We start from the raw sequence: 14,117 nt of genomic DNA on the forward strand, positions 1-14,117 counted from the left end.
ACACACTTTACACAAATGGCTTAGAAGAAGCCATGTTGGAAGGGAGCCAGGACCTCCTTCAAATCAAACATCGGCGGATCCCCGCTCTGCTCTATGCGGACGACGCAGTGATACTCACCCGCACCCCCCTAGAGCTCCAGCAGGCTTTGCGTAGATACTCTAAATATATGGGCAACCTGGACCTACACATAAATATAAAAAAGACCTTTGTGATTAATGCGGGCCCGGGTGGAAAAAGGGCTAGGGGCATTTATTTAAACAATGAGAAAGTATTAACAACCCCCCAATACCCATATTTAGGTATCATAATAGACCAAAAATGTAATTGGAAAGCCGCAATAGAGTCAAGAAAGTCTCACCTTGTTAGGGCAAACATGGCTCTTGTAAAGTTCTCAAAGAAATTGGGAAAGCGACCTCCAGTTGAGCTCACACAGATTTATAGAGCAAAGTGCCAATCAGTAGCCCTGTATGGGGCAGGAATATGGGGGCATACGGACACAAAACATTTACAAATAGCAGAAAATGTCTTCTTGCCATTTCTCCTTGTGACACCTAGGACAACATCAATATTTGCTTGCCACATGGAGTTGGGGTTACCATACATATCAGACCTAGCTAAGATACAGCCATTACTTCTATGGCACCGTGTCTGGACGACGGTTGAAAATGATCTCACCAAACAAATTATATTAGATTGCATGGGCCTGGAATATTCAGATAAAATTACGTGGTTATCTTATGTAAAAAGTTTTTTTAACGACCTGGGTCTGAAAAAATTGTATTGGGAACCATCCATGGCTAGTTCCATATCGAGGAAGAAACTAAAAGACATTGCACTTGCTCACTTAGAAGAACGACGTTTGATGGACGAAGTTCATAAACCATCAGTTCAACATTGTATAACTGTACAACCTTCCCTTTCAATTGAGCCCTACCTAACCCACAACTTTACAACATACGAAAGATTTCTCCTGATTAGGTTTCGATTGAATAAGTTCCACCACCTAGTCTCTTTCCCTGAAAGTAACAACTGGGACCCGGAGTTAACACCTTGCCCGTGTGATGAGTCCTCTAACCAGTCTACGATTCATACACTCTTCTTTTGTAAATATTATAGTGGGCATAGGAAAATCTGGCTGATCCCTCTATTGAAAGAAATGGGATTTAGGTGTTGTCGTCCAGCCTTGTTAGCACTACAGTTCTTGACCAACGAATGGTCATCGAAGTACATAGTAAAATTTTTAAAATGTGTCCATCGCCACCGTTTTAATCTGTAATTCCCACAAAGGTCTTTTGCTGTGTCAACTATGTACCTTTTATGCGAAGGTGTTCTTTTTAGACAATATGCTCTAATGGCTCAAAATGTTTTTACATTTATTTTTAACTAAACAAGGGGTTCGCTCATTTTATGCTTGTGTCCTTAAAGGTTTTTATATACAGCTTTTTAAACTTGTATTAGGAAACGTGTTGACTATTTTAGTACCCAAAATGAATTTTGTATTGTAAAATGCTTTTATGCTTTTTTTTGTCAAAAGCCGAATAAAAAAATACTGACTGACTACTCCAAAGAGAAGTGTAAATTTACTAGTAGTAAATCTAAACATGCAGATTTGCCTATGTGAATAGGCCACTGAGAGTCTCTAGCTTTCAGAAATGCCTAACGTTGGTATGTTGCCCCTGCTGATGGATTTTCCTGGGCCCAAACCTGTGGACACCTTACAAATCTAATGTGCATTTGAAACTCCGTGCAATATTTAAGGTTTGGTGCAATTATTATTTTAACGACTCATAAATATGAATAAATGTGTTTGTTTAGCTATAGGTTGATGTTTGGATTGAGCTATGAAAAGGGAAAAGGGAAAAGGTTGTACGATCCTTGCATATCACTACTTCCATAGACTCACTTGGGTCACTAGTTTTCTGAAGTGCAGTATGTTTTTAAGGGTTCACTATGCGTTAACTGACTTAAAGGCAAAAACTGCAATCTCACAACTTGTCAAATTTACATGAAAATGGTTATCCCAAATTTTACAGCTGCTATTTTGAGCGTCAAAAAAAACAATTTTGTAAAAATTAAAAAAGAAAACGCACATTTGATACGAGTGACTCCTCTCCCTAACCTTCCTCAGTATTTCCCAAGTTCTCTGGGAACATCTCTGATAATAAAGGTCAATCTAAAAAGCTGTATTCACAGTCACGGTTGCAAACCATGCCACCAATTTCTCATTTCTGATTTATATTCAATGTATAGTGAATAATCCCTTGCCGAATTCAGAATTTTGTCTAGTTTTCTGAAAACTATTTTGTATAGAATCGCCTATTGTTTTTTACACCCACTTCTTCCAAAAAATGCAAGCATATAGAAATAGCGAAAATAAGGAATCGTGCTACTGTCCTGTTCCCAAGCAAAACCTATGCTTGGAGGCAAATGCATGCGCAATATTTTCAATATGCTAGAATGTGTGTTCAGATCAGCAAAATATCGTTTTATATAGCTTGCAGCATTTACTAACCTGCTTTATCCATAATTGTGCAAGCTACAACAATACTGTATTAGGAACAAGACTATAACATCATCTCTTTCAAAACTTAATTGCACACTTATCATACGAGACAATTTCACTGTATATCGAATAAATCAAGACCTCTCAATCACTTTATTTTCTGTCAACTGTCTCTACCTTATCACTAAGCTATTGCTTTTTCCTCAGTATCTGCATTGCAACAAAATGGAAATGCACAGAAAACATTTGCCTTGTTCGTCCAAAACAGATTGAACTGATCAATTCCAGACACTACAGGTGAGAGCAAAACAGTGTTTATTTATTTTCAATATACATTTTTTGAAGGAGAGTAAATTGAGTACAAAGAGGAAATATTAAGATGGCAGGCATTAAAGTGGCAAAATCTTGCTGCCATTATATTTTAATATCATTTGCTCTATAATTGTGTATATAGAAATTGAGTTTACCTATCCTCCTACATCTTAAGATTAAATATATTCGAGGACATTATGTATTGACGATAAAAGAATGAAGCCATCACTTTTGTGTCCTTACAATACAGACCTCAAATCGCATTGTTAATCACTCATTCTTTATATGTACATTATTCTTTGTCATTACAAATGTTGGCTGGCCAAAACCACCCTGACTAAGGATGTTGAGACCCTGTTCCCACAGTGAAGTGCAGTGTTTAACTTGACCCGGTGGGTGCAGGTGGGGACGGGGTTCATTTGCCTTGATTTTTGGAGAGCGGCACTTATTTTTCCGAAACAGACTTTGATCAAGACAAAGAAAAAGATGGAAGTATAGTGGTAAAGGGAGAAAGCATGGATGAATAAATTCCTGCGAAGGTGAGATAAAGGGGCATGGAGAGTTTTGTTTTTGATTAAAACTATTTTAAGTGGAGTCAATACTGTGCAGAAGTGGCGTAGCGAGCCCCCCACTCCAAGAGATTAAGTAGGGACTGACACTGGGCTCAGGGACTGGTGAAATGGGTCCCACTTAAACCTTAATGAGTTGTTCTTGGGCAGTTCTACAAACAAGATGCTCACAAATAGCACTCTTATGGAATATAGTAAAAGAGGGTTGTTGGCTGACATGAATAATGAAGGAAACACAGAACAATAAATATTCAAACTAGGGTAAGTACAGGGAGAGGAACATAGAGTAAAGAAATATAAGAAATAAAATGTAAGGTTCTGCGAAAAATGATGGATAAACAGAAAGGAGGGGAAAACAGGAGGAGGAAGGGAGGGTCACAGGGAGGAAGAAAGAAAACATGAAAGGAAAGAAAAAAAAGGTGATAGGGTTAAAGAATGGGTGGAAGGATGGTAGATGGAAGGCTGAAAGGTTGGGAGGAAGCGCAGGAAGGATTGAAAGGTGAAATGGTGAATGATGGAGGGGCAGAAGAATGGACAGAAAGAAAAGGAGTGAGTGGATGGATTGGGAAATGACTGATGGATATATACATATATTGTTGGATGGATATAGGAAAAGATGGATACATCTATGAAAAGAAGGATGGATGTCTGTTTGAATGGGCTGAAAATGTATAGTTGGGCGAGGCAACAGGTTAAAGGATTGAAAGTTGTAGGGCTGGATGGATGAATGGATATAAAGAATAATTGATGGAAGGATGGGATCAAGTTGGAAGAAACTCTTTTAAGAAGGGTGTGTTTGCTTGCTTTGCACGCTCAGTGTGATTATAACTATTTCAAGTGGGGGGTATTTTATCTTTCTTGGTACTTCCTTGCTTTGCACCCTTGCTATTCGATACTCTGACCTTCAATAGCACCAGCTATATAAACAAGAGGGAAGAGAACAACAATGTGGAGGAGCAGACTAACAGCATGGAGGAGGGCAAAGTGGAGAATAGAGCAGAGCAGAATACAGAAGGAGACATGCAAAAGGAAGATGGGGACACAGTCAGCAGAGGGAGTCGAATTAAATCATTTGGAGTAGAGTAGTGAAAATGAGTGAAAAGTACCCATTGTGACTAGAGTTTCCTGTGATGGAGCATTGTATCACAGAACATTCATGTGTCATCACAACACACTATGACTGGAGGCTGGAAGGTGCAAGATTGTTGTCAGTTGGATTCTGTCCATTGGGGGTTTCTGGCTATGTCTAAGCTCCATTAAAACTACAACTTTCTTCAGCTTTTCTCCTTCTTACTGGATCCACTTTACTGCTGTGTACATCATTACTGCAGTACTTAAGAGCAGATTTTCAGATTTGTTATATTCAAAAGCCAATGATCACCTAGAGAGAGGCACTGAGTCACTATCAATATTGGTTTCCGGAAAGCACTCTAGTCTAAAGAAAGTATCGCAGATTTGGTGGGAATTATGTCACAAGTGTTTTGCATATGTCCACAAGGAGCTGACAGTAGTAGTTGTCTCCACTAAAGTATAGAGTAGGGTTACTTCAAGCTAATTTTTGACGATCATCATAGCTCAAAGATATGGCCTGTGTTGCACCTCACATTGGGTATCAAGTTATACGGTGTATGCAGCAGTAATCTCTCCCCTTTTCCCTAGCTCAAAACTTTGAGACAAGATTGTTGAGAGACAGACTACTTCGAGGAAAGCTTACACAAATATTAGATGTTTCCTCTGTTGCAAACATCCTTTTATCCTAAATGCATGAACAATACAACACTATATACCCTTTGTATATATTGGATATTGTGTCATAACTTCCTTGACCTGCCACAATGTGCTAATAATATGGGACCTCTTTACACAGATTTGTAATACATGTAGATCCAGAAAAATGATTTTCTCCCGACCTACACAAATTGCACATAATTTTGTTTTGCACATTTGCAGATTCACAAAGCAAACCAGAACATTTCCCCCAAAAATTTGAGCTGAATTAGATTTGGTTCTGCCATTTTATTATTTGCATATTATTCTGAGAATCCTGCTATTATAACAGAAATGATCTGAGTCCGATAATAATCTTATTGGTTAATAATAAAAAAAAATCCCAAATTCATTGAATTTGTGATAATAATGTGGCAACATCAATCTACTATGGGTCATTAAATTACTACACACATTTTAGAATCCAGATCTTTGTTCCTTGAAAACTATTTTCAAGGAAGACTGTATGTCATCTGTATACAAGCCGTAAGAGAAGTTGCGATGTTTTAGCGAAGATGCAGGGGTATCACTCATTAATTAAATTGGGCCAGAAAGAGTATTGCACCTTGAGATACGTCCTGTTGGAGAGGCAAAGGTTTGGAGTTGGAGTTTAAGATTTGACAAAAGCTATCAGCTTCAGGAGAAAACCATCTTAGATTAGTCCCTCTTAAACTAACTCTGTCATCAAGAATCTTTATTAAGCTAGTATGTTTGACCTCACCAAAAGTCACAGAAAGATCCAAGAGGTTAAAAAAGCAGGGTTCAACCCGAGAAAGAGAATAAGAGAATTTGAACATGAATGACTAGAATACAAGTAATAACCATGCACAATTTACAAAATGTAACAAAGAGACAGTTGGGTGTCTACCAGTTTCAATAATGTATGTATTTTATGTTGAAATGCTGTGTCACAGATAATAAAGAATTTGACTAATTGAAGGAAAATAAAGGCATGATTCTCCAGTATTGCTCTGACAGAGGGTGCCAAAGATAGGGCAGCATTTCCAACCCAAAAGCATCCTAGGACCGTTTTCTGGCTGTCAGCAGTCATCAACCAGGATAGCTTGAATCCAGTGCCTGAAGAGCACGGGATTCACGTCTGAGCATACCCGTCCCACTCGGGGTGACAAATGCAAAAACAGCAATTGATGGACGGAATATTGCACAATAGCAGAAACCGGTCCTAGAATGCTTGATTCCGGTCCAGGGAAAACATGGCTTGGCAGTTCGGGCTGGACTGTTTCCATGAGGGACAGGGTCAAGACTGATTTGCATATGGCCATGTCTGAACTGGGGTGGGTTGGTGAGCAAAATAACGATGGATTAAACACAGATCTGTGACTGAGGGTGAATGTTTTGCCATTGTGCAACATTTCGTCCATCATCTTTGTGTTTTGCTGTTCACCCTATGTGGGAAGGGTATGCCCAGGCGTGGGTCCCATGCTCCCTACGCCACTGGAGTCAAGCTATCCTGGCTTGTGCACCCATACACAATTGAGGGGTGCAACAGGGTGTCAAAGTGACACCCTGCCACCCTTCAATGTTTTCCCCATTTTACTGAATCGGTATTTACTAATTCGGTAATTGCCATTCATTCCTATGGGCCTTCAGGCCAGCCCATAGGAATGAATGGCAATTACAGAGTCGGTAATTACCGATTCGGTAAACACCGAATCTTAACGATTCGGTAATTTTTACCAATTAATTTGCTACATAGCATTTACCAATTCAAAAATACCGAATCGGTAAAATTCGGTGTTTTCAAATCAGTAAATACTATTTACCTACATCTGGCCTCTAGGTCTTTAATCCTTGAGCAGTGTTAGTTCTAGTACCAAGGTTGTAGAGAGGGTCTGGAGTATAAACATACAAGAAGCGCTGGATTAATTCACAGGGATAAAATGGAGGAAAATTCTATAGTTTTATAAGACGGGGTACTCTGTCCTGTTTACTCCTGTAGGAAGTTCAGTGCCCACTAAGCTGATGTCAACTACTTGGCTAGAGGAGCATCAGTCATGTTGCAAAGAACATGGGTCAAAGGGATGCCGGGGAACCATCTATCAGGAATATCATAGAGTGCATAGCGCACCATGGGGTAAAGCAACATGAGCCCTTCACGAACACCACTACATAAAACAACATGAGACCTCCACGTTAGACCTGGTACGAGGAGCACGAAAGATGGAGTTGTGACAAAAAGAGAGCAGGAGGGGGTTGTGACACCGAGCATGGCATACAGACAGTCTTAGCACAGCTGAAATAGGATGCCCTCGGTTGCATGTAGCTTTCAGGAGTAGGAGGATACTTCCACAGGAACAAAGGTGGAATGTCATTGAAAGAAAAGTTTTTGTTGTGGTGAGGGCACTGAACAAATTGAGATTATACCTGTTTGGGGCTCACTTCCTGGTTAAGATAGACCACGTGCCCCTCAGATGGCTGATGCAGATGAGGGGTGTTAAACCTGTCTCAGTCTGGTGAGCAAGCATTTGAAGTTGTAGAGGTTTTGTGTGTTAGATAGAGAGGCTGGAATCCTATATGGTACCTCAACTTGAACGGATTTACAAGGATCTCAAATGCCCTGTTAAAAGTTCCACTAGGAAAGGGGAACTACAAAAGACGCTGATGGTCTGGTAGGCAACAAGAGAAGCTGGGGAGGGCGAGCATGAGGATTTGGAGGTACAGAGCCAACAAAGGGATTTTGGAGCTCAAGATCTGTCTGTGAGGGGGGCACCCTCCAGGACTTGCAGCAGTGTGTCATCTAGAGGTTTGTCCCCAGTGGAGCTGGAGGACAGGTGACAAACCAGAGAGCATGAGATCTCCAAGAAGCTTCCAGGCACTCTTGTGATGGGCATCACCTGCAGGGTGAGTAGTGTTGAGCTTTTATCTGACTTTAGACATGTTCTACAGCAGCTGCAATGATGCACAACATGGCTAAGACAAATTGACACAGCCAATATCTCTTGTATAGCCTAGATCACTTGGCTTTGCCAATGCTTGTTTTTCTCTGTTCGTAGCATTCGGCTCAGCCTATACATCTCACAAACTTGCCACCCACCCCAAACATCTGACTCAGTAAGAGTGCTCCTGCCTTGAACTTCGTGGCGCTTGGGGACGGCTCCAGCGTAGGGTATTTGCTGACATCAAATAACAGGGAAGCTGGGCCCACTGCGGTCAGCATCTGAATATGTTTAGTCAGTGGCCCTAATGATATTGACACTGCCTCGTCCATAGAGCTCGTGAATCAAGAGAGGAATTGGCCTGCATATCAAATAAACTGTGTGTGACATGAAATGCAGGGACGGCGTTCCATGTTGACACAGGGTTATTTTCCCGCAATAGGCTGCAATGTGTAAAGGTACGTTGGCTTTTTTGGGTGATGTTTAGCACAAGTTCTTGTGAATATATCCCACTGTCTTTTACAATCTTTCATTCCTGCAATAGGATTTCTGAATGCTTTTCAGAGCATTGTCATTTATACCAAACTATTTTTAATTCAGCTTGTTTCCGTATTAGGCTTCGGTAATAGCATTGCGGCCTTTTGAACTTGCTTGGTCTTATTGCATATGAGTGAGTTTTCCCCTGTCCCACTTTTTGAGTTAAAATTGGTTTGGTGGCCTTCGGAAATAGTTTGGCCCTACTGTTGAACTCCTGTACAGCCAGCTTACACTTCTGTCAGTCTCTATTTAGCAAGTCCACCAATACAATATGGCCTCTCTCCTCTCTGACCCGGTCTTGCTTACATTATTAAAAGGAAATCCCTGAGTGGCAGTCAGGGCCCTTTTTGGCTGCTAACCAGTGGTCCAATAGAACCACCCTAACTTCAACAAAAGTATTAAAGTTTAGGCAAGCCTTTAAAGTCTGATTATACACATTTTGCAGCTGTACTACAGTGGAGACTTCAGTTTAAATGCTAGTTTTAGCATTAAGATGTCTATGGGTGTTGTACTTTACACAAAAACATCAAATGCAAACATATAGTACAATTATTTCTTACTGATGTTACCAGTTTTAAGCAAAGCTGCTGCTTCCACTGCAAAAAAGTAGCAGAACTCTGTAGAGATGTCATTATCCCAGGAAACTATATGACGTCCTGTTTTGGTGCTAAGAAGGGATCTGTAGCATATTCCAATTTACTGCGTGCCCAGCCCCGATTTTTGTTTTTACTGGACCCTGTCTTTGCTGCTTCTATGCCTCTCTGCACTGGCACTGCTCTTCAGTGCTACTGTGTGTGTGCTTTGCCCCTACAACTGCACTTTAAAATTGTTTTTTATCTAACCTATGAATTGAACTTAACTAAGGCCATGGTGAATTGAAACATATATTTCACCCGCAGCAGTGACGTTTAATGCAGCAGGTGGGCAGCATTGTGTATTGTTACTACCCATGTATATCAGACAAATGTGTGGCTGCAAGTAGCACAGTACTCTATTGTCTTCTGGCTGGGATGCTGTATAACAGCTCTGAAGTGACACATTGTGCCTTTGCCATGTTGATAAAATGTAAACTTAGATATTAGCTAAGTCACCCCTAATGTGTGCTTTATAAGCCCACATTGCTTTGTGATTAATACATAAATATGTGGCAAACAAAAATGTAAATATTATGCCCATCCAGTTAAAAGTGCCCAAAAGCTGCTTTAACTGTCTAGGTCAAGCTGGATTTTTATGTAGCAAGACGCCCCAATGTAGCCACTTCAGTCCTAGGGATTTATCTCATCATACTTGGACGTCGGTGCTCCCAGTGGGTGGAAACGCTGACTGGGGAAACTAAGATAGGTAGGAGTTCGTATGTTTTAGAGGCAGGGCGGTACTCTGTCTAAGCCAGAAGGGCAGCAATTGTTAACCTAAGCGGTAATGGGGATACTCCCGAAATCCCCACTTCTTAAGTGGAGGAAAACACGATCAAAAACTTGGTGGACATCATTTCCATATGATTAGATATTGCTTCCGTTAACACGTGCGTACAAAAGACAAAAGGCAGAAGGAAGAGTACCCCACGTACACCAGAAATTAACAGTGTCAATTGACTGTGAACAAGACCATTGGTTCAAGCAAAAGAAAATCTCTGAACTGGATGACGAAGGGCTCTGATAATCTCTGGTTCTCAGGAAAGCCTGTAAAATGGAAGATAGTGACATGATTGCTTTCTCGACCTGCCTTATCACAGAACTCACCAAGCTATCATTTGATCCTTCTTTGGAGCTGAAAGGAGTGCATACACTGAGGGCCAGAAAACTCATGAAACAAGCATTGGCATAGCCAATAGGTCTCGCTTTGGGACATTACACGTATTTAGTTATGCAGCACAATATCCTTGCATGGCTAAACACTTATAAGGCATTTGTGTCAATGTTACCAACCTAGCTGCAATTTCTTAAAATACACTAGCAGTGGCAAAGCCAATAGGCTGCAATTTTGGACCTATCGGATTGGCTTTGCCACTGCTGTTTGCTGGTGAACCAGCTTCCATAAAGTACAACCATGGGTGAAGTGGAAGAGGGGCAAAGCAAGTTAAAGTAAAGAAATAGTAAAGCAAAAGTAAAGAAATAGAAGTTTTTTTCTATTTCTTTACTTTTGCTATAATCGCGGCACCCGTGCTTTACTTTTAATGTTACAAGTAAAGTGTGGGTGCCGCGATTATAGCAAAAGTAAAGAAATAGAAAAAAAAATCAATTTTTTTACTTTTGCTATAATCGCGGCACCCGCGCTTCACTTTTAATGTCAAAAGTAAAGCGCGGGTGCCACGATTATAGCAAAAGTAAGGAAATAGAAGTTTTTAAGCGGATGCAGCGTTGCGTGTGCAGCGCCAAAGGTGAGAGAAGATGCAGCGTTGCGCACGCAGCGCCAAAAGTAAAAGCAGAGGTGGACAGAGGCGCATTCTTGTGTGCGTAATCGCAAGCTGGTGGCAGCTTGGTCGCTTTGGTAGCACTTCCAAAAGCCGCTCTTACTAAATGTCTCACCAGAGCAACGCATGCGCTGGCTCAGGAGAGACCCAAAAAGAAGGTGCCCATAAAGTAATTGCTTGCTTCCTCAGGCAACTGCAAGCCAGGCAAAACATACTTAAATCAAAACAGCTGAGCCCCTTTACACAAAATTTCTCTTATGAAACTGTTCAGCACCAAAAAGGGTTCTGAGCACTAAGACCGCAATGAAAAAAAATTGTGGAATGCAGTATGGACGCTACTCAGAGACGAAAGGATTTTACCAAATCCACGACCCAATCTGAAATGTTGCAGGAAGACCCACAATTGATTTAGTGCTTAATTTGTAAAAATAAAAAGTGCTGGGGCTCTCATAATAAGGCTACTGCAGCTTGCACCACACATTGCCCCTGCCATGCTGTCAATGATAGTAACAACACAACTACTAGCCATCACACTCCTACAACTTGTACAATGTTCTTATCATCATGGTTATATGAACAGTGAAGAAAGACTAGGTCAAACGCGTTCTGGAAGGTTCTTTTGTCGAGAAACTATGAGGCAGTCAAGAAGTAGTTATTACTGTATGTATGTAACCTTTAGTCCTAGCTGTCAATTTTTTGATGAATATTGTTCTCTCCGATAAGACTCATTGATGAGTTGCATCCTGTGCATAAGTGTACCATGTGGCGTCGGCTGGTGGCAGCTACTAGGCCAGGCAGGCAGGTCATCATCATCATTGAATCTTGTGGAGCCTGAGCCACCACCACTGTGATGACCGTCATGCTACCACACTCCCCCAAAAAAGCAGCGTTGGTTTGGCAATGGGCATGGCATATTGGCATGGCTATGCGCGCCTACTACTACTTAGTACTTGCTTATCATCCATTACTCATGGTGGGCTGGGTGGCCGGGACACTGCACTGCCTGCCTTTAATAACTGATGATTATGCCTGGGCTTGGTGCTGCCTGCCCTCAACAACGTTGTTGGGCTGACTTGAATGACTCGTAGGCAGTGGCGGCTCGCAGAGGGAGTGCTACAGTGCAGTGGGCGAGGAGGGGAAAGGTGGGAGGGTAGTAGATTTGGCCAAATGACGGGTAGGGGTAAGGTAAGTAAATAAATATATAAAACTGTTTACCTTACACTCGCTGCATCGCCGAGTTGGCATCGAAATTCAAACATTCTGCCAAACATCGGACATCGAAGGATAAGTCACTGTTTAAGTCTTCCCAAATCCTGTGAACTCACCAACCAACAAATAAGACTTCACTAAATATTGACAGCATCTCTGCACCACTATCATTCATAGCCTGAACGATCTGACACGTTAGATAGCTAGCTACACCATGGCAGAGCACCATGAAACAAGCACAGTCGGATTGTACAATTTGTTGCGAAGCAGCTTAGACTAAATAACATTGTCTGCATGAGCCATCAAGGTTTGGAGGCAGAATGTCTGGCTCCACAACTGTTTATAACCCATAATGATAAAATGTAGTGGGAGACAAAAACCCGAACCACCATGCCTCACGTTTAAAGTACTAGTCTCTATTGTTGTATCTGACACACTCTCACTAAATACCCAGCATTAATGTATTCTCATGTCCCTACACATAGTGTCGCCCCAGGGGGGAGTAAGTGTCACCCCCAGATCAGAGGTTACTACCTCCCTAGACACTATGAATATTCACCTGATTGTTTGTCTTATCCAGATACCATATACTGACACAACTACACTTTTCCTATGCAGATAACTTCTGTTCCACCATTCTATTTATAAAAGCAAAGGGAAGCCCACAGTAAACAGCCACTCTCTGTTACTCCATAACACCCTGACACAAATATTCAATACCACTGCCCTATAGTGACTCAATTGCCTCTGTCTCACCAATCTGATAATGTGTTAACAACCTGATGACAAATTGGGAAATCGCATTTCATTTGTAGGGTGTATTATAATCACAGGTCTAGTGCGCACCCACTTATAATCCTTTGTTGTAGTAACATGACGTGTTAGAATTGAAATGTATTAACCTGAAACGTGATGTATTCTAGGCCATTGAAAGGTAACATGGAAAATCAATGTAGAAAGTGAGTGTAACTAGCAGAAACCATTAATGTGAAGAACTTGTGTTATGTAACTGACAATCATTCATGTACTAAATGTGTTTATTAATTGTATTGATTTACATGCATCGATTGAAATTGTCTTAATTCCTATAGAAATTCGTAAAGCTCATGTGATGCTTTCTTATTTTAGCTGAATTTCATAGGCCTGAAATGCAGTTCCCTGGAAACTCTCGCTTTAGAATTAGCAACTTGAATTTCATGTGTGCTGTGGAATTTGTTCTTTCTCACATTTTGATTTGCAGGTGAAAAAGAAGGGTTCTTGTTAGCTAGAATAATGTCTTTATTTTAGTAGTCAGGCAAGGAGAGACAATGTTACTGTTGTGTGTTGAGTGTCTTGAGTCAGTAAAGGAATATCGTGCTTCACACAGAAGAAAGCCTGGAAACCAAGGACATAATGTGGCGAGTAAAGCACACCATTGTCCCATGGAAGAATTGTCATGTTTTCCCTATAAACCTATTTATGATCTGCACATTTAAACAACATAGACTGTGGGGCTGGTGTACAGACTGAATCCAGACACGCCCACCAGGTATGTTCGCCTGTATACCAGCTAGCTCACAGTGCCACTGTAAACTCCTCTTACCAAGGAGAGAATAGTTCTTGACAACTATCAAACATGACAACCCTGTCCCATCAGGCATCGGGGAAACAGTACAGTACTTTTCGCTCAGTCACTCGTGCTCACTTAGTCTCAGAGAGTAACCCAAAATAAACGGAGGGGACGTTTTCAATAAGCATTTACTGAACCAGCGTCATTGTAGTATAAAATAGATGTGCTGAAACAACCATACAACAGAAACAGATATAAACGATATTAAGCACCAACAGAGTAAATGGATGGTAGATGTCAACCATAGTGCTAAAATAACGGTGATACGCAAGCGTATAAATTAATGACAGTAATAATGCATAC

The 14,117-nt window shown here is 41.0% G+C and overlaps 1 protein-coding gene across 2 annotated transcripts in view; it reads left to right on the forward strand.

Moving 5' to 3' along the window:
- Positions 1–14,117, forward strand: part of TINAG (tubulointerstitial nephritis antigen) — a 1,388,447-nt gene that overhangs the window by 319,849 nt on the left and 1,054,481 nt on the right. For both annotated transcript variants that reach the window (XM_078647965.1, XM_078647966.1), the window contains exon 3: positions 2,712–2,801. In XM_078647965.1, coding sequence (XP_078504091.1) covers positions 2,712–2,801 — 90 coding nt within the window. The remainder of the gene's footprint in view (positions 1–2,711; positions 2,802–14,117) is intronic.

Source organism: Lissotriton helveticus, chromosome 6 (genome assembly GCF_964261635.1).
Source record: "Lissotriton helveticus chromosome 6, aLisHel1.1, whole genome shotgun sequence".
Classification (NCBI taxonomy): Eukaryota; Metazoa; Chordata; class Amphibia; order Caudata; family Salamandridae; genus Lissotriton; species Lissotriton helveticus.